The sequence below is a fragment of the Sinohyriopsis cumingii genome, chromosome 3 (assembly GCF_028554795.1).
Source record: "Sinohyriopsis cumingii isolate HCF-2022 chromosome 3, ASM2855479v2, whole genome shotgun sequence".
Taxonomy (NCBI): domain Eukaryota; kingdom Metazoa; phylum Mollusca; class Bivalvia; order Unionida; family Unionidae; genus Sinohyriopsis; species Sinohyriopsis cumingii.
The window spans coordinates 88,496,588-88,519,008 of record NC_142963.1 but is presented as its reverse complement, the minus strand read 5'-3'; the positions used below and the strand labels follow the sequence as shown (position 1 = coordinate 88,519,008).

General features: G+C 35.3%; 1 protein-coding gene across 3 annotated transcripts in view; it reads left to right on the top strand.

Moving 5' to 3' along the window:
* LOC149803258 (xylosyltransferase Oxt-like) overlaps nucleotides 1–22,421 on the top strand; it is a 101,539-nt gene that overhangs the window by 32,284 nt on the left and 46,834 nt on the right. For all 3 annotated transcript variants that reach the window (XR_016420165.1, XM_089952907.1, XM_089952908.1), the window contains exons 4-6: nucleotides 651–818; nucleotides 10,629–10,807; nucleotides 15,199–15,401. Coding sequence is in view for 2 of the 3 variants with exons in the window: in XM_089952907.1 (XP_089809033.1) it covers nucleotides 651–818; nucleotides 10,629–10,807; nucleotides 15,199–15,401 (550 nt within the window). In the remaining variant the exon portion in view is untranslated. The remainder of the gene's footprint in view (nucleotides 1–650; nucleotides 819–10,628; nucleotides 10,808–15,198; nucleotides 15,402–22,421) is intronic.

The window sequence follows — 22,421 nt, the reverse complement described above, 5'->3', positions numbered from 1 at the left end:
GTGAGGAAAAATAAAACAGACTTTAGGGCCTCCTTAGCTGCAGAAAATTTGTCAGCAATTTTAGCCACCAAGATCAACCAGCAGGCAAGAAGTCTGAACTGTTTAGAAAACAAATTTATGATCAAGCAGTTGAGGAAGTTCAAGTCTGCCACAGTATCATGTCTTGATAAATAACCACAAGACCAAATGAAGTTTATAATAAATAGAAATGCAGATATATTTCTGCATATACATAGTGTTTTAGTTTATATTGTGATCTTGATATAGTGTAGTATTGACGGTCAGAGTGGATGGAGTTATTGTCATAGTATTTTTCACCAATTCGTGTCCAAATTCACTACTTTTTATCCCTATTTTCACTAATTTCGAGCCTGGAAGGTTGGCAGCTATGTTGGAATATGGGAACATGCTTGACCAATTTTGATGGATTTTGTAATTGCTACCAACCACAGATTTAAAGAACTAACAAAGTCCCAACATACAATAAGTTACTTGAGAAAGACAGGAGGAGCCCTGCCCCCATTGCCATTTTAAACACTCAGTTTAAGTACTTAGACCAAAAATTACTTTAATATAAAACCATAAAATGTTGTAGCCATGAAAATAAATGGATTATTTAAATGACTGCTCTGTGTTCTGTCTGTTTGCAGGGTACCTGTATGCTGGTGTGCAGTATACAAAAGAATGTTGGTGTGGGGACATGTATGGGTTGTATGATAAGGTACTGGAGTCCTCTTGTAGCAGCAAGTGCCCAGGGGACCCTACAATGACATGCGGAGGATATCTGAGTCAGAGGATCTTTAGTACTGGATTAGCAGGTACGGGAGTTAAAGTCTTATGTCATTCTTCTTGGAGAGAATGGAGATTTGTATGTAAATGGCATAGTCTATTTGATTTCTGTTATAATCAAGATTTTTTAGCACTTACTCAAATCCATGAATGTGAGCAGAATTTGAATACAACAAAGATTCGTGTAAAGTTGTATGCATATATGTAATTACATAAGAAATTTTGCAACATTTCATACACTATATTTTGTTTCAGTCTTTGTCATCTAAATTGGCAAAAGTGCTCCCTGTACACATAGGTTGAGTTCAGTTGTTGACAGATTTGACTTCACATGTATACATGTACTAATGTTTGCTATTACCTGAAACTTACATGTACCTGCCTTGTGGTTTTGTGAAAAGTGACATTTATGTATGAACAGTAAAACCTGTTTTGAGAGACCGCCCCTTTTGCCAACAAAAAGCGGTCTCTCAAGACTGGTGGTCTCTCATAACAGATTTGTACAAAAAGACCAGTTTCCAAGGTCTAGTTTCAGAACATTTTCAAGAAAAATAACCACAAACACTGTACATATATTCTGTTCTTTATTAACATTTCTTGCTAAAATATTGTATGCAGTCATCTAAAAACAAAATTATATAGCAGTAAAGATCTACTTCTATCATTAAACATGAAATCACATTTACATTTGAAGATCACATATTTTAGCATATGAAATCGTTTTTGAATTACTCGTTTTCCTTTATAACAACCTAAATTTGTTTTACCGACGTTTAAACCGCTGTTTACGAGTGGTATGCTCTTTTTCACTTCTTTCAGTTACACTAATTATTTTCTCCAGCCTTAAAATTTGTCTCTTTTTGGTTGGAGGTTCGTCCATTGTTATTAAGGTTCTAGGTGTTCAAATTATTAATACTCAATTGTAATATCTAACGTAAAGACAGTTTTGACTGGGCCGTGAGAAAATATGAAAAATCTATACATGTGCATTGCATATCTAACAATTAATGAAATAAATAGAAACAAAAATCTCATCCAGAAACAGAACCATTGGCTCAGAGACAAAGGTCAACAGCTTCATTCAAAAATGACATACAGGGATTAACTCTATAAGCAAAGTGTGTAACCCGGTTACACCAACTTGAATAGATGACAGCTTTGTGATTGGGATGTAATCATTTAACATCGGGGGGAAATACAACAAACATCACAAATGATTTTCTATTGCTGGTTTAATAGACAATGACCTTATTCACCCCCGGCAATACAGATTAACTCTATAGACAAACAATATATGCAACCACTACATCAACTTTGGCACTACAACAGCAATTCGTGACATGTACATTCGCCAGATTTATGGACTGTAGCATCTATCACCAGTAGCAATAATCCTTTTTTAATATTCCTTTTATGTTTGTTTTTTATCAGAACATTCATTACTGATCAAGCGGTCGTTGGAACAACTGATTACATATAGGTCAGTGGTGTCAGTCTGTTTTTGCAATACAGTCATTGATAGGGATGCTGGATCCTACGACAAGGCCAGGAGGCAGGCTAAATGCTTGAATAATTAGTCTGGTTCCCTGCTCTTTAGGCTGTCTGCATTGCTCACCCTCATACAAATAGCGGAGAACAATGCTGGGAGCATACAGAGCAGAGAACCAGACTAGGAAATAATCTACATATACTTTAGTCTGGTTTATGACAGAAACTATAAAACACTATTAAAGGTCTGGAGTTTATCCTCGTTTTGGTGAAGCGGTCATTCATAGCAGTGTCTAAATGCATATTTTGCCAAGACAGTGCAGTCGCTGGTCAAGTTCTGCAGGTGGTCACTCATAACGGAGCGTTTATATAATAAAATTGATCTGTGCATTACAATTGTGGTCGGAAATGACAGGTGGTCACTCATAGCAGAGGTCACTTATAGCAGTTTTTACTGTACTTAATTGTGTGGATTGGGGAAGGGATTTTCTTTTATCCACAAAAGAATCAATGTGCATTGGGTCATTAAATTCATGGTTCTAGCAGCCACAAAATCCTCCACATTTGGTACCACATAAAAAAAATATCAAAACTGTTGTTTCAGTTCACAGAAATCTGTTATTAGCCAGAATGCCTTCTTCTCTTTCATGATCGTTATCTATTTTTGCATACATTACTTGCTTCATATAAATCATAAGCTATTAATTTCAATTTCTGAATTTATAACAAATTAATTTTTGTTTTTGCCTGTTATCAATTATGTTTTGAAATACAAAAACCCATGTACAGATTCATGATTGCAGATGCAATATATGATGGCATTAAGCCCTGTTCCGCTAGGTCAGAAATGGCTGTAAACATGATCTGCGTAGACAGAGAGTACAAATTGCTTAGCAAAAGTATATTACAACAATTTTCTTGTTAGCTATGCATGCCAGTAACAATTACAGATCTTCATGGCTATATATGTATGCAAGTAGCAATTACCATACGTGCCAACCATTACGCTTTTGGCATAATCATTATGCTTTTTTTCACTAAATTATGCCTTACATGTAACTGTATTTGGATTACGTGTTTTCAGTTTATCCCACTCCAAAAAAACATTTTTATTAACATCCATTAATCCCACAGACCGTATTCTAGAACAGACAGCTTCTATGTAACTATGACTTAAGAGTACCCTTGCCTGAAGACTTGTGTGCACTTTCCTAACAGTATTATGTTCTGTTTATAGCATTTGCCCTATTTCCAAGAAACATGCTGGTTTCTACTTTCAATTTTTGACTTCAGTTTCTGTTTATAGCAGCTGTATGGCTTAGGAGAGAACAGACTGGTTTTCTAACTATTAATCTTTGCTCGCAGATTCTTTGTTCTAATTCATATCTGGTACAGAACCAGTCTGAAGGTATTTGGCGCTAAAAGTCAAGTTAGATTTGTTCTAGTCGATGCGTGTATTACAGCAAAAATATTTTAAAAATAATTTCACGGATGGATTATGAAAAGATGAAAAACCAATTCAGAGATGAATAAATGAATTACAGAATGCAGTGTACTGCTCTGGTGGCCTAGTGGTTAGAGTGTCCACCTCGGATGTGGGGGGTTGTGGGTTCGATCATACTAAAGACTTACAAAAATGAAACATACAGCTGCCTCACTTGGCGCTCAGCATTAAGAGGTTAGTATTAGGACTGGTCATTGTGGTGTCAGGATAATGTGACTGGGTGGGGCATCATGTGCTAGACATCACTATAAACTGTCACACTGCAGACATCATAGCGATTTGACTGAAACATTGTTAAAGCTACGTTAAAAATCCAAATCACACACAAACACACACAATACACCGTTCCATTCTAGGATAGCTTCATGTCCCTTGTAGGCTGCGTGGAAAGGAATTTAATATTGGTCGTGGTGGTAAAACAAAGAAACCTTGAATTAGCTCATTTTACTAACTGCAATACTAAGGTAATTTCTTTTTACAGCTTATTTCTTTTTACAGCAGAACTAAATTGTGGACATTTTTATCATGTTATATGTGGATTATTCTTTTTCTGCTCAGATTACTCTTTTTGTCCACTTGGATTACACTTTTTCCTCACCAGGGGTTGGCATGCATGAATTACAGATCTTTATGGCTATGTATGTATGCCAGTAGCAATTACAGATCATGTTGGTTAGTTATATGTATGCCAGCAGCAATTACAGATCATGTTGGTTAGTTATATATATGCCAGTAGCAATTACAGATCATGTTGGTTAGTTATATATATGCCAGTAGAAATTACAGATCATTTTGGTTAGTTATATATATGCCAGTAGCAATTACAGATCATGTTGGTTAGTTATATATATGCCAATAGCAATTACAAATCATTTTGGTTAGTTATATATATGCCAATAGCAATTACAGATCATTTTGGTTAGTTATATATATGCCAATAGCAATTACAGATCATGTTGGTTAGTTATATATATGCCAGTAGAAATTACAGATCATTTTGGTTAGTTATATATATGCCAGTAGCAATTACAGATCATGTTGGTTAGTTATATATATGCCAATAGCAATTACAGATCATTTTGGTTAGTTATATATATGCCAATAGCAATTACAGATCATTTTGGTTAGTTATATATATGCCAATAGCAATTACAGATCATTTTGGTTAGTTACATATATGCCAGTAGAAATTACAGATCATGTTGGTTAGTTATATATATGCCAATAGCAATTACAGCTCTTTTTGGCTAGATGCCATTTGCAATTACTCATCATAGGAATCAAATGGACTTTAAAATTGTTTTGCATTTTTTTGCTTATATTTGTAGAACATTTAACTTGCCCAGTTGAACATTCAACTTTTCTTAGGCTGCCAGACAAATGATTTTTCTGCCCTTGATTGATAAAAATGTATGGTGAATTAATTCATTGGATAAGATTGGATATACTACCATGTTGTCACTTCAAAGCAATTGTAAAAAATATTTCTGAAAAGCTAAGCTATTCTATTCTTTGCCATCTATAATTCTTTAAAGAAGGAGATGTGTATTTTGTGTCATTAAAATACCTGCACAGAGGTTGGAATTACCTTTTTATGTAATTTACTGGCTCTATTTTCAGTATGCAGAATACAGACAGACATAAACTTAGTATTTATATGCAATTCTCATCCATGACAAGGGGCCCCGAGTGGTCTAAAGCGCTCTCCATTACGGATCACTGCCATCTCACCTCTGTCTGCGTGGGTTCGAGTCTCCGATTCAGCCAATGTGGGTATGTGAGAAAGCTTGCCAGTAGCTTCTCGTGGGTCGGTGGTTCTTTTTGGGGTTTTCCTGGTTTTTTCCTCCACCATTAATACTGGCCGCCATGTATAGCCTATCGCATGCTGCAAAATGGCGTTAAACCCTACGACAACAACAACATCCATGACAGGTTAACATAATACTTTCAAACAGACTGCCTGTTAGTTGGCAGTGATTGTTATTTTAGGCTGTTAAACACTGTTCCATTTGATCAAATGCAGGACTCGCTTTAGCCACTAGACAGACATATTTTGGTCCAATAAATATCTGTACTTCTTAATTTCGGGATATTTTTTAATTTAGATTTTTTTATTTTATATTAACCCTGATAGTGAATATATAGTTTTGCAGCATATGATCTTGCATGGTTAAATTGTTTGGGAAAAAAAGAAATGAAAATTGTATTGTTTTTTATTTGTATTTTAATTTGGATTGGTATTTTACCTTTTCTACATTTGCTGAAATGGTGATTGACCTTCATGCCATCTATTTTTAATCATCTAGCATGTACATCAGACAGGTATTTAATTCCATTTCCAGATTCAAAATCACTCAGTGGTATATCCATTAACACTTTCCCAGCTCCTTTAATCTGATATACTTCATAACTTTAAAAATTATTGTGATCATCACTATCATCAGCCAGTATTTGCTGAGCGAAATAGTCATCAAAGATTGACTACACTGGGAATCAGCTATTTTGGGTTTTGTAGCTGGCTAATATTTTAAACACACATTTGTAAAAACTTCTTGATTCAAGGTTCAAACTTAAACACAGTGCTTATTCCATGACACAATGTGTTAGTCAAAGTTAGTTTAACAACCTTTCTGAAAAACCAAGATATGTAATTAGTTGACTACCTGAAAAACAAATGTCATAACAGACACTAAGATACATCTACTGATGCAACTAATGTCACAAAAAGCACCTTTAAGGTCAATTGTTATATAAAAATTAAAACTGCACAGAGTATATTTTCATGTGTGCAACTTTCAACTAATTTGCCTGAGTTCTTCAAGTGCATGGACTCAAAAAAATTTGTAAAATTTATGGGCCCTCGTAAGAAGGTGAATGTTTTTGCTTTTACTAACAAAAATGAGCAACTGTGCCTACAGCAGCTGCCTCAGATGCATTCTCCATTTAAAGAATAACAAGGAAAATGACTAATATTTATTGACAATTGCTAAAGATTAAAATAACAATCATAAGTATTTTGTTTCATAACATGAAGACATTTTTGTTATTGTTTGTTATCAATCTGTTTTGAAACAAAACAATTCACCTCTGGTATGTAAATATATGTATCGTTAAAGCAAAAGTATTAATGCATTGATATATCAATGAATCGTTTCACCTCTAGTGACCTACATTAAATGCTCAGTGACTTTGTTCATGGGTGATGTTTGTGTTCCAGTCATGAAATTGATGATGCATCTGTTGCACTACTACTACATCCTTAAAGATCAGTGTGACCTACATTATATGCTTTATGGGTCAAGTATTTTATATTTATGTTAACCTTGATTCATCTATGCTAGACTTATATGCATCCTGGCAAAATCAGAAGTCTCTTTCTGACCATTGCAGTTAGAAGTTGGAATAAATATGTTTATTCGGTGGTAAACATTCCATTTAAAAGTCTCTACGTTGTATATTGTGATATATAACCATCATCAGGTCAACTATGTATTGTACATGTGAATGAGTATAGGAATTAGGAGAATGGGCTGCATGCAGAATGCTTCTCACTTGAGGCATAACCATAGTGGCTAAACAAAGTAATTGTTGATGCATAAACTATGTACTTCTGGCTGTCACTCTAAGTTTACTCAAAGCCTGTGACTATCACCCAGTAAAATCTGGCTTCTGTGGTGGACAGTGATAATAGCTTTTCAGGCAGCTGTTTTAGAACAATGACTTCTCCTTGGAATAGATTCCTTGAACACATTATTTTTAGGAAGATGCCCACTCTGTCTTGAATCCAGCGATGATGGAAAAACAAAAATTTCATGTTTCCCATTTTCGTTCCATAATTGAGACCAGTAATGGATCTCAACAAATGCATAGCTGCACTAAGGTTCAAAATGGAGACAGCTATTTCAGTCAGACTTTCTGTCAATTTAGACTTAATAAATCATGCTTTCACATCTTTATAGCCCTGCACAAGTTCCTTCAGTTTGGTTTGTAAGGAACCACTTAACAATTTTGCACTCTCCCATACATCCTTATTATTAGCCCAAGGGCTTTCACCAAGATAATCAACCATGTCATCTTTTTTTTCTGGTCTACATTGTGAGCAGTGATACAGTGACTGATGGTAGGAATTGCTTTAGAAAAAACCAAGCCAGAAATCTCAGACTGTGTGGATGACAGCTCTTACACTTGGGGACCCCATCTGTTGCCCAACTTTACTACAGTTAGTGGTGAATGGATGGGTGGGTTAGGGTTGCAGAAGACTTACCCCTCTACATGAACATTCTAGAAATGAAGGCTCTAGTGATTAGTTTCTGGAAGATTCAATGTTATGAAAACCTAGTCTTGATTATGAAGGACAATTTTGCAGTTGGTGGTTGCCTTCCTCCTGACACAGCTGGGAGGGCAAGTCACCAGATCCATGTGTTCCGGTTTGCAATTGTCTCTGCTGGTGTAGACATATGGATATAATGGCCCATATCAAACATATTCTGAGCATCTGTAATGTCCAAGCTGATTCCTTGTCATGAAGGGGCTAGACCATTCACATAGAGTGGTCTGTCCACTCATTGATCTTTCACCAGACTCATACTTTTTGGGGGCCACTCACTGAAAGATCTGTTTGTGAAGAAGAAGAATCACCAGTCTGAGATCAGAGGCATGGGCCATGGATGCGCTCTCAATCAGTTGAAATGAGTTTGGGAACTATGTATACCTACTTACCCCATGATCTTGGTACCAGATATAATTCACAAAGTGAGCGTTCACAACTGCAAACTGATTTTGATAGCCTCTTTCAGGTTGGACAAGTCCTGGTGAATAATTTTTAATCTGGTTATAGATTTTTCCAGGAGAATTCCCCCAAGACCCAACCTATTCAAACAGCCAATTCCACAGATGTTTTATCCTTGCCCAGACAGACTACTCCACACCAATCTTTTGTCTGGAGAACCTTGTGAAGAAAAGAATTTAAGCCTACTGTCATGAAGAAAATCTCACAAACTAGGAGGACTTCCTCTTTGTGTATGAGGTGACATTGTGGGTGTTCGTGGACAAGTGCAACAGCATTGTCCCTTTGAGTGCTTCAGTCTCACAGTTGCCAACTATTTTCTCAGGCCCATCAAGGAGAAAAAGTTAGCTCCCACTACTGATCCATGATCTCAGACACATTCAGGCATCATGATAGAGTGGATATAAGTCACCATAGGGGTTTATCATACCTGTTAGACATTTTTTATTTTAATAGACCAGAACCGCTTACCCTGTTTTCCAAGTGGAATTTATCTTTGGTGCTGACAGAGATTAATTCAGATCATTCTGAGCCCTTAAACATCACATCCATCAAGCTGCTATCATACAGAATGTGTTATTTGATAACTTCAGCACGCAGGGTGATTACATTGCATTATACTGTCAACATTTCAAGTCATATTATTACTTAGTCCTGATGTTGCAACCAGGCTTCTTAGCAAAGAAGGTGCTGTCGTCAGTTGGCAACAAAAGAGTAGACATCCATCCCTTCTTCTACATAATCAGTCATGATTGCTGCTGATACAGGGCCAGTTCAGCATGCTGATGCACTACATAAAGTGCACAGCAACATGCCATGGGCCCAACAACACCTCTTCCAGTCAGATTTGGGGAAGATTACATAACCATTAAAGTCCTGGCATTGATTATACTATGGTTATTGACAGAAGTTTCCAAAGAATCACACCAAACTTTTGAAGATATAGTGGAATAAATATGCCCCTGTTTTGTTATTGCTTTCAGCAAAATGTCATTTTTCAGCACATGATAGCTAAACATGGTGTTAGTTATAACAGGTGGAATAAGTTCCGGGGAAAACCCCAGGAAGAACCAACAACCTATGGAAAGCTACTGACAAGCTTTCTCACATACCCACATAGGCTGAGCCTGAGACTTGAACCATGCAGACAGAGATGAGATGGCAATGATCAGTAAAGGTGAGTGCTTTAAACTTCTCTGCCCCACCCACCCTCATTTTGTAGTAAAACTGATAAGAAGCTTATATTTGTACAATTTATAGCCTAAAAGTAAAGGTGAAAATGGGTTATAAAATGAATCAAAAGAGACTACTGCATGTACAAAATGTGAAGTGAAATAAATGATGTATTTGCTTATAGGTCAGATCCAAATGCAAACTGCACAGACCAAGACCACATAATGCACCAACATATTTGAGTCTGTGCTGTTTGTCAGGACTAATCAGTACTGTAATTTAAAGACCCAATCAACATTGATTCTTCTGTGGATACAACAGAATCCCATCCCAGTGCATGAAGTGAACCAAATAAATGTTATTTTTTACATAACCACACAAATTGATAATCATGAAGATCAATAAATTCACAAAATTGAAAGAATGGCACAGTAATCCAAGGTTGTAAATGCTGTCAACCTGAGGTCTGGGGCCATTTGTTGTCCCAGCTGAATATTCCAGTGAACTCTGTTGTCATCACATTGTAACAACTGTGATGATGTAATTTAATGTGAATGTAGACAGAGATATGTATAGTACTTAATAATATATACTCTTTTATGTGTTTGGTGTGACAAGTTAGATGTTGGATCCTAGGTGTCCTAGGATGGACCCTAACCTAAATTGGATTAAAAAGTCGGTGACCCAGGGATGGTGAAATGTAATGTCATTCCAGTAATAGACTTTCATTGTTTTCTTTGATACTGAAGTTGTAACATAACTGCAAATAATCTGTACAATTGATGACACTTCAGTGTTGTGCTGCTATATGTTTTGTCACAGTATGAAATGATATTATGAAGCTAATTAATTGGAATTTTTAGGATTACATTTTTCTACTTATTGAAGAAAAGAAAAAGAATCCAGCTTCACTTGTGACTGATGTTATGTCGTCCAGTAATGACAGCACTCCCAGGGTACGGATTGTTTTCGTACTGACGGTCAATGGTCGTGCGGTGAGGCAGGTCAAGAGACTCCTCAACAACATATATCATCCACAGCACTATTATTATTTACATGTAGACAGTGTAAGTATGTGAGGAGTCACAGGATAGTATACATGGGGTGACAGTTCATTAGTAAAAATCATTGATAGATTGTTGAAATTTTATGTAAGGTGACAACATTTTCCATAAAAGAATGAAAAAATATTTGAGACCGTTTCTCACTGCATTGCCCTGTTGGGCTAATAGGTCAAAATCATTTTTGTTAAAGAATGAAGAAATATTTGAGACCATTTCTCACTGCATTACCCTGTTTGGCTAGCAGGGCAAAGTCATTATTGTTACCCCTTGAGTATACTGAGAATCTTATGTGAATATTCATTTCAGTTGAAGGTTCTGAATTTCTGTTGATAATGAGATAAATGTGTCGTGTGTGTGTGGGAGAGAGATGTATAAAAGTGTGCATATACCCATTTATATTTTTCTTCATTTGATGAGGGTGTATTTAAATAATCAGATTGGTTTATAAGACATTATAGAACAAGCAGAGTTGGGTATGGGTAAATACTTAGTCTCAACAGTAAACAAGGTAGCATCTCTTGTCATTGGCAAGTATAAAAAAAACAAGTGATGATACAGTATACTTGTGTGGAATCTATTTTATTACTTTTGGTTCTTTTTCTTTTTTCTAATAGCTAAACTAAATGCATGTATCTTGGTAGCATACTACTACTTCTAATAATACTATGTGTGAAATAATGATAATGCTAGTGCTGTTCAGTTTACAGTACAAAGTTAGAGATCTAAACCTGCCTTCAGAGGTCACCTGTCTGTTACTGACACTTTTACCTTTTCCCATGGATGGCTGCTATAAACAGGTTTTGATGAAAAATATGAAATTGTTTTCGACAGGTCTTGTTAATAGTGATATGTAAGAAAGGTTACTGTTATTATAAATAATCTTTAATTGGAAACCACCATAGGCTTCCAGGTAATGGAAAAATCATATCTTACTTAAGGAGAAGACAAGTGAGAAACCAGGGAGACTTGGTACCAAAGGTTTGTACAATGTTGAAAATTGCATGAATTTTATTGATTACCTTGAAATTTTATGAATTCTATTGGTTACCTTGAAGGTAACTGAATTTGATGTTGGCTCCAAAATGTACTGGACAAGTGTTTGGAAATTGCTCAGTATTCCTTGAAAAGTGCTTTAATATCAAAACTAATGCATTTCATTAGAAAAGATTTGCTGACACAAAATATTTTTTAAACAAAATAAATTCTAATTTTGTTTCTTATTTTTGAAATTCCAAGTCATGACGAAATCATCAGTTTTAAATTTTTTAAATGGGGGTGGGGTTAGCATCTTTGGATGAGAATTTATTAATTCAGTACACTTCTAGCCATTCTGAGCCCAGAGACTAATGAAGATTATGACGTTAATTGGTAATCACAGAATACTGTTGGTTAGATATGATAAACACTGTTTGAATGGTCCTTCCATCTTGATTATTGGCTCATTCAAAGTACAAAACCATATTAGTGGCTTCTGCAACTTGATCACATTTGAAATCATGCTCAGACATTCTGACCCCTGCAATACGGGGGATATGAATACTGGTTTCCTACTAATGCAAGGTGAAGTTTTATGCCCAAAAAATGACTTTTTATGTGCCTACCATAAGTTTGAGCATATGTCACGATGTCCATCTGTCTGTCTCCTGTGTTTATTTCTAAATAATAATTTGAGTTTCTCCACCAGATACCATTATCAGCTTTGTAAGTAACTGGCACTGGGATGGGGATAAGGAGAAAGCCTATTAATTTCATTGTCAATTGTGAAGGTCACAGGGGTTGAAAGAACTATTTCCACAAAATCTTTATTTCCATTCCAGATACCATGACCGAACTTTGTAAATAGCTTGCATTTGAGATAAGAAAGACACCTATTTATTTTGGTAGTAAAAGGTCATGATTCAGAGTCACAGGGACGTCAAGAAAGATCACTGATTTCCAGTAAACTAGTTGAATTCTGTAACACATTCCTAGACTATACTTTGGAATTGGCTTTTATTTGAGACAGAAAGCACCGGTTGAACTTTGAGTTTAAAAGTGAAGGTCAGAAGGACTGCAAGAAGCAGAGCAGTTTTCACAAGATAAATCAAGTCCAATGCCACAAATCATGACCAGACTTTTGTGGGTGGTTTGCATTTTAGACCAGAAAGGCAAATTTTATTGTTAGGGTCCATAGGTTAAGGTTAGCATGACTGAAGGAAAAACTTGGTTTTAGCAAATTAACTAGAGTTATGTGACCTTTACCTTGACCAAGTCTTGTGAATGACTTTCATTTTAGGTTAAAAAAAGATGCCTATTAAATAAGGTGGAGTATATCATTTAGTATTGCTAGACATTGTCACTCAATGATAGTACACAGATTAAATGGTATGTCTTTTACTACCTGAGAATGTGATTAATGAAAGAGGGTTTTATATTTTTAAAAAGTGTTGTAAATCAATTTACCACAAATAATGTACTATTAACAGTACTTTAGTTGCCCTGGTCACCCCCAGGACAGTCCCTGAACAGTCTCTCATGGTTCATACAGACATGAAAAATCCTTGAATTAGCTTGGTTTTCTTAAAAAAATTTGAAAAACTTCTTGAAAAAATATCTGACAAAATATAACATTAACAGGGAATAGAATATATCACTTGGTAAATCAAAAAGATTTGTTAATTATGTAATGTCCGGAAATAATCAATAAAATGGGATGCAGTTTGGCAGATCAAATGGCACAAAACCATTAGTTGGCAAAGAAACATTCAGAAATGGTTTAATTTATATAAGACAAAATACTTCTTTAAAACCTTTCAGAGTCCTTGAAAAAAATGCTAGGGCTTTACAAACAATGTCGTCATCATGATGGTGACACTAAAGGAACTAAGAGACATAATCTTTACTTTATTACATTTTTTTTGGAACACAAATATTACATTTTTTTTGTAAGTATGTGTATTTAATGACAATGAAGTTACTTTAACAGTTTTCATTCTGATCACTTTTTATTAAAATAGAACAAGATTCATTTTTATGTTTAATTTCTATTTTCATAACTGTTGTCACAAATAATATATGTGTTTCACATAGATTTCATTGCTGAAATAAAGAAGAATAATGTTTTCAACATCACAAATACTAATTGAAGCAAGTACAGATTGAAATGTTAATTTTTAGGTTGTGTGACTTTTTTTTATAAACATTTAATATCAAAGTTACATAAAGTTGAACTTTACACAAGTTAAATGGAACTTCAACATGGGACATGGAAACTATCATATATACTTGCTTATAAACCAAGTCCAACTATAAACAACATAGACCCATATTGTACTCCTAACAAATTGCATAGACCCATATTGTACTCCTAACAAATTGCATAGACCCATATTGTACTCCTAACAAATTGCATAGACCCATATTGTACTCCTAACAAATTGCATAGACCCATATTATACTCCTAACAAATTGCATAGACCCATATTGTACTCCTAACAAATTGCATAGACCCATACTGTTTGTTGTACTCCTAACAAATTGCATAGACCCATACATGCTAGTGCATTTGGTATTTCTTTTAATGGTTACTTAATCTGTATATTGTGTTAATGAGTTCCTACCAGCATCCTACACTTGATGAGTTACAAGAAATGCTTGTGGCACAGATGGAATGGTATTAAATTTCATTGACTCGTACTGTGATTATTGTCAAAACTCTTCATGCATGTGCAACTAGCCTGGTGTACTGTCCCACAGGCACTGATTTCATTGCTGATGATAACAAATGGTATAGGGTCTCAGGCTAGCATTGACCAGTTGGAAGCAGTCACAATCGCTGACTCAATGAATAATCATGAAATATACCAAACAGTAGGTTTAATAATTGTATCACTGTTGATAAAAATTCATGTAGTGACAGTTGTAAACATATGAAACTATTTGCATTGTGCTCACCTGCCACTGAAACAGTCAGAATTACATGATGACAAGAGAAAGCATGATCACAAATATTATCAGGAGAAGAGATTAAGTAAATACTAATATGACTGGTAAAATGAATACAAATGGCTGAAGTCTGGAGAGGCTGTCAAATTTATAAATACTAAATACTCTGTGAAAGGAATGTTTTTCTTCATTGGTACACTGAGTGTTGAGTACAGATATGCATGCATTTTTAAAGTCACTTTCTGCACTGAATATTTGGAGGAAACCAAAAGTGCACATGTTTGTCTTGTTGGTGAAATACAGTTTTTATTGATTTGAGTGAACGTTAATGACTAATAAATTTTAAATTAGAAACTGAACTGTTTAATTTTATTTTGGTGGTCTTTTGGGTCAATGAAAAAAACATAATTTTGAGTTCATTAAAGATATTATAAGCTTAGTAGAGATGACTCTTACATTTTTTAACACAGAGACACCAGTACATGTATGAGGAGTTAAAACCACTAGCAGAGAAGTTACCCAATGTACGAATGTCTGGCCAGAGGTTTGCTACCATATGGGGTGGGGCAAGTTTACTGGAGGCACACCTCTCCTTTATTAAAGACTTGCTGTCATTTGTGGACTGGCACTGGGACTACTACATCAACCTGAGTGAGAGTGACTACCCCATCAAGTAAGCACATCCTTACAAACATTTGCATGGTTTGTCCCAGAATGCTTGATGATAAATTGGTGAAAGGTTTTGTTTTGTTAATAGAATATAAAAGTAGTTTGATATAAGGGGGTTTCTCTGCCAATAAACCTTATGTTGTATTAGGACAAATGTATAATTACCCTCTCCCAGACCCCCATGTTAGTCTAAACAAATATGAAAACAACTTGTTGAGGCAACAATGTTGATTTCATTATTGATTACCTCTCGAGGACCTATCATTAAATCATCATCATCGTCAGACAAAATAGGGTTTGGTTTAGAAACGCCCCTTATATCAAACTACTGTCCATGCTGACCTCAGTGGAAAATTATTGTCACGTGTATACTATGTGATTTTTTCACACTATGGTCCATTTTGACCAGAGTGGAAAATTACTGGGCAGTACATGGTGACTTTAAAAGAAACCGTCGTTCAGTATATGCACATTGAAATTGTGTACATGATGTCAGTAAAATCTATTAGCTAGTTCCAGTCTGTGTCACATCAAGACAAGCTCAACTTCCAGAAAAAATTATGAAGTTAGATGAGGTGTTATCTAAGGATCCTGACAGGTTTATTTTATGAGTCAGACATATAAAAGAAATCAATTAAATGTATGAAAATAATAATAATTATGATAATGAGGACTTTGTATAACGCCTAACCTGTAGAAGCTCTAAGTGCTTTACAACATTAGACAACACCTATAACATAAAAAAACATGATATTATTACAGAAAACAAACACCATGAAATCAAAAAACATAAAAAACATGCAGAAAATATTTAAGGTAGGAAACATTATTAGGTCTTTAAGTTTGTTCTTGCAGTCAAAATAAGTGAGTTTTGAGAGAACTTTTGAATGGGATCGCTGTGTCTTTGTGTCTAAGTTCAGTGGGCAATTCATTCCATGTTGCTGGGCCCTGGTTTGCAAAAGAATGTCCATATGACTTCATTTTCATAGTAGGGATAATGAGTATACGATTGTCAGAAGAGGAGCATAAGTATCTTGCTGATGTGTGCACATGGGTGAGGTCAGATAGGTATATTGGACTGGAGTCTGTCAGTGAAATGTAGCACAGAGAACAAATTTTGTGTTTGGTTCTGGATTGAATGGATAGCCAATGTAGGGTACAGAGAAGTGGGGAGGACGTGCTCTGATCGTGGTACTCTGAGTATGATCTGAACAGCTGTGTTTTGAACTTTTTGGAGTAGATATTGAGATGAACCAGACAGAATTGAGTTAAGTAGTCCAGTATTGAAAGTACTAATGAACATACAAGTGTTTAGTGGCATCAGCTGAAAGATATTTGCAAATGGAGCTGATGCATCTCAGCTCAAGATATGCAGCCTTGCATATGTTCGTGCAACGTGAGAGTACTGTCCAGAGTGACACATAAGTTTCATACTGACTGTGAATTTAATGTTGGCGTTACAGATATTTATTGTTTGCAGTAAAGGATGTGACTGAGAAAGTCTTTGAGTTGTGATCAGAATGGCCTCAGTTTTATCATCATTCATCTGCAGCTTGTTACATGTCATCCATGATTTCACATCAGAAATGCACCTCTCTACACCTTGGATGGTAGCATCAACTTCATTTGGGTGGCTAGATTTGTATATTTGGGTGTCATCAGCATACAATTGGTGAGACACTGGATGATGATCAATGACATTTGAGAGCAGGACTTGTAAGGCTGTATCATGAATGCCAAATACATGTTGGAGACGGTGAAGTAATATATCATGGTCTATTGCATCAAATGCTGCAGACAAATCAAGGACAGTGAGGACTAATCTTTCTGCTATCCAAAGCAGAGAGGATGTCATTAACTGCTTTTTGAAGTGTAGTTTCAGTATTGTGGCAAGGGCGATATGCAGATTGTTCATGACTAAAAAGACCGTTTGAATTCACATCAGATACAAGCTGGGATAGAACAACCTTTTCTAAGATTTTCTATATGAATGGGAGATTAGAAATTGGGCAGCAGTTCTTTAAATCGTTATGGTCGAGTGTTGGTTTCTTCAGCAGAGTCTTTACAATGGCAGTTTTGAAAAATGATGGGAATTCCCCGGATGAGGGAGAGGTGTTAATAATATCAGTTAGCAAAGGCAATACTGGATCTAAGCACTCAAGCAGCAGTGATTTTGCAATTGGATCAAGATCACGTGTCTTTGGTGCACTCTTCCTCACGATTGTACATTCTAAATCCATAGATCCCAGATACTTTCTGGGAAGTAGTAATATAAAAAATGGTTTGTCAGAATTGAGAGAGTGGAGAGATAATGAGTATGATGATGTTAGCTCGAAACTTGATGTTCACATCAGAGAATTATGAAAATATGATGACTTGATTAATGATAACAAAAAACTTGTGAGTTTACTGATGACAAGGATTTTAATGAAATTACTATTGCTCTTGGGATGATCTATGGAATCGGTATTTTAGCAGTTGATATCTTAGATACAATACACATGTACAGAAAAGCTAAAGGTGGACCATTGAAAAAAGCTTTTTGGTATTTTGATTGAGACAAGATATGAATGTTTAAGAAGAGAAAAAAGAAATGTCTTAGATGAGTCTTATGATAATCTCAGAAAGATCTACCTCGAGGTCAAGCAAGCAGATGAATTATTCAGATGATTCATTCAGATCTGCATAATCAGTTCATGGAATTAAACTATATAACTTGACTGCTGAAATAGTTGATTGACGGAAGCCGGAAATACGAGCACAGAAATCGATAACGAAATTGTTGAAATTTTAGATAATCTCAGATCAAATGGTTTTCTAACATCTAACAAATATTATAGTTTACACTGTGATCTTATTATTGCAAATGGATTCATGGCGAATTAATTCACTAACAGCAAAGCACAAACTGCTAGCAGTTCAGTTTTTATCTATCAGCTAAGAAAAGAATGTTATCAACTACATTACTGCTTGATTCATCACAGACTACAGTGGATAGTGCAAAGTTCTGTTATTTATAATCCACTAATCGAACTTGACAGCGATAAAAAATACGAAATAGGACTAATATCAACTACTGCTTGGCATGCTATGGCAAATATAAGAACTAATTTGAATGATGATTTCACATTTCAATCAATGCAGCCAGACTCAAAATTAAGGGTGGACCACCAAGTGCACCTATCGCAAATGATAGGGATATAAAACAAGTAATTTCTAAAATATCACTAACATCGGAAACCACTCCAGGGTTATTAAATTGACAAAACACCTGCTATCGCTGTCCGGCAAAGAAATTATTAGAAACTTAGTAACTAAAACTAGACCTCAGAGTGCTAGCACTTGACCAGATATTGCAGCATTCTAATAGGTTTCTTTTACAATCTCAAATTGTTGAGCGATTCATTATTTTGTCAAATAATTGCTAATAAAAATGTCTTTCAAAAAATTACCTTGACCTGACTGAGGAAATACCAAAAGATAACTCAACGACAGAATTTGAATAGGTTGAGTAAAATTCAACTAATACTACACGGTACCAGACGCTGAAAGAACTTTGAAGAACTTTGAGATTGCAGATAAACTGAAAGATATCAGTGGGTTTCAAGGAATATTTTTAAAAGATGAGCTTGGGATTCAAAAAAGCATACTGCTAGTGGTCCAGTCATGACCTGGAGAGCTTGTAACTTGTGTAATAAATATTGAAAATGTCAATGATGGATCTGGTATGTGTTGGGTAGCGCTTTATAAAAACAACTATTTAGTTTTGTTTGGGCTGTCACCATGTGACATTATCAAACAGTACATGCTGTCGTCCAAGTATAAAAAATTCAATTACTCTTCTGATTAACTTGATTTTCTGAAATTTATATTACAATTCACACCTAAACCAAGCTTGAAAAATAACAAAATTGCAATTTTATCTAACAATCAAATATAAAAATGACCATGTTTTGCCAGAAGTGCAGAAGTAAAATGAAACATACAAATTAAACAACAGAAACAACTAGCAGTAAGAGACTAATGCTGAAAAGTATATCTGCTGCCTGTGGCAAGAAAAAGAGTATGTTTCTCAAATGTGATTCACTACTGGAGATCAGGGAATGCAAATAAATCCTAATACTATTTTAGTTGATGATTAAATTATAACAAAAATGCAAAGCCATTTTGCAAGCAAATCGTGTGAATGTAAAGCTGTGATCTCTGTATAGAGCAGAATAAAATAGTAAGTTATTGTCTGTGTAATCAACGAGCTGTAATCAGATCCAGCTTTGATATTCACAATTTAATTGGTAAATTACCGAAACTCTGTAAAGGATGGACACTGCCTTTTCACCAGTACACAGGGCCTTGGAATCTGCTCCATAAACAACTTGATGGAAATGACAATCCCATCCTGGGCCAGGAACTGTATAATCAGGTTGAGGAAATTGCACAGCATCATGGCATATATTACTGTGACAACAAAACCGATAAATCTGCTTGCGACCGTATTATGCTTGATGAGCTAAGTAATATGAAATCAAAAGGTGGTCTGTTTTACAGGCTGCAAGAGCGAATTGATCGTAAGCTTGTACAAGGTATCATTAAAGTGAAATATAAACTTGGCATCAGTATGGCGCATGCGCCTCAGTCTCAGTTTGGTAAGAATGTACTTTATGATGAGAGCAGTCTCGCACTGGAGATGCTAGCAGTCTCGCACTGGAGAAGCTTGCAGTCTCAACTTCACAAACAAACAAAAAAATTCCTCAACAAAGGGTTGTCGCAAATTCATTTGATGACATATGGGTAATAGATTTAGGTGATATGTCAGATATTTCAGAGCATAATGACAACAGAAGGTACCCGATGAATATAGTTGATATTTTTACTAAATACACATTTAGTTGTTGTTGTAGGGTTTAACACCATTTTTCAGCACACGATAGGCTATACATGGCGGCCAGTATTAATGGTGGAGGAAGAACCCGGGAAAACCCCGGAAAGAACCACCGACCAACGAGAAGCTACTGGCAAGCTTTCTCACATATCCACATTAGCTGAATCCGAGACTCGAACCCACACAGACAGAGATGAGATAGCAGTGATCTGTAATGAAGAGCACTTTAGACCACTCGGGGCCCCTACACATTTAGTGTACCTGTTGTAAATAAAACAGGAAAAACTATAACTAATGCATTGGGAGAGATTATAATTAACACCGAAGAAAGCCTAATAAGGTATGGACAGATCAAAGAGCTGAGTTTTTTAATAAGCAATTCAAGCAGTTTCTGGAACAAAATAACCTCCAAATACATCACCGGGAATGAAGGGGAAAGTGTCAATGACGAGAGATTTAATCGTATGCTAAAAGAAAAGATGTACAAACAACTTGCAGCCCGAAGCACTAACAGGTATGTTGATGGTCTGCCAAAGACTATATCAGATTACAATAACATTAAACATAAAACAGTTGTAATGTTGCCCAGTGAAGCTGTTAATAATCCACTGCTGTTGAACAAGAATATGTGTGGAAGGCACAAATTTAAAGTCGGCAATCATGTTAGAATTTCACTAGTGCAAAAAGCGTTTGATAAAGGATTCACTCCGAATTGGTCTGAGGAAGTATTTGTTGTGGATAAAAGTTTAACACAATACCAGTAACTTACAAACTAAAAGATTCACCAGGAGAAGAAATTACTGGAAGTTTCTATGAACAGGAGCTGCAGTGGACAGAGCAGGATATCTTCATCATTGAGTGAGTAATAACAAGAAAAGGTAAGCGAAGTTTGGTTAAATAGAGAGGTTATGGTGACAGATTTAATAGCTAGATACCAACTAGTGAAATAAAAAATCTTTGATTAAATTGCAAGTGATTTGATTGTGTGATACATAGCATCCAACAATCAAATCCAGTCACTTTAAATCTTTACATATTTCAAAAGGACAGACTTATATTTCATTGGCCTGAACAATGATATCAAATGTTGTCTTTTCATGGAGTTTAAAACAGTGCTCGCACTCTTCCAACAGGTTAAAAATCTTAACAAACAGAAGATCAAAGTTTGTATTATTTTTAATGGCCATAAACTTTTCACTGTCCACGATTCATAAATGGCTTGGACAATTCCCAGAATGTCTGACATTCGGAGACAGTAGAATTAAACTTTTCAATCTTATTAGCGAGGTGATATTTTACATTATAGCATGATTTTACTGTGATACAAACTTGTTCATCTTCTTGTACTATACCAGATGCATCTGCAAATTTATCCTCAATATTGCATGACTGTCAGTTTCAGAATTCAAAGAATTCTGATGGGCTGCAGTATTCAGATTTCTAGCAATCCAGTGATGTTTTTGCATGACTGTTAGTATTGGAATTCAAAGAATTCTGATGCACTGCAGTATTTAGATGCTGATGTTCTGTATCATGATCAGTATCACATTAACATTCTGACAGTCTTTTTGTGAACAAGAAATTTGTTTGAGAAATCTATACATGAGACTTTTTGCTAAATTACTACAATAAAATAGTGGACAAAAAAAGATGAATCATCAGAGCTAAAATCTTAAATATGAACTTATTCGAAGCTGTCAAGCTATTTATGACTATATAAAAAAAACAGAGAAAAAAGGTTGTGAATTTTATCATTGAATATGATCCTTATTCAGCATTTGATGTGTTACTGACAGATTCTGAGGTATCAGTTCTTGAGAAGTGTAAAAAAATATTTGTTTGCTATGAATGGGATACTATTATGAAATGGGCTCATTGCTGTTTGAAGGGAAAATCTAAAAAATATTCTGAAAATTGATCTGTAAATAAAGTGCAATTTTGTGTTAATTATCAACTATATATATAGATTTGCTACTCAGGCTAATGTTATAAATCCTTATCAGCTGGCTGGAAGATGATGTAAAAAATATGTTCCACGGTGATGTTAACGTGGAAGCTCGCTTTGAATTAGAACAAGAAAAAATAATTTGATCTTCTTCAGCAGCATAGAACTCAGTTATATACTTCAACATAGAAAGATATTTA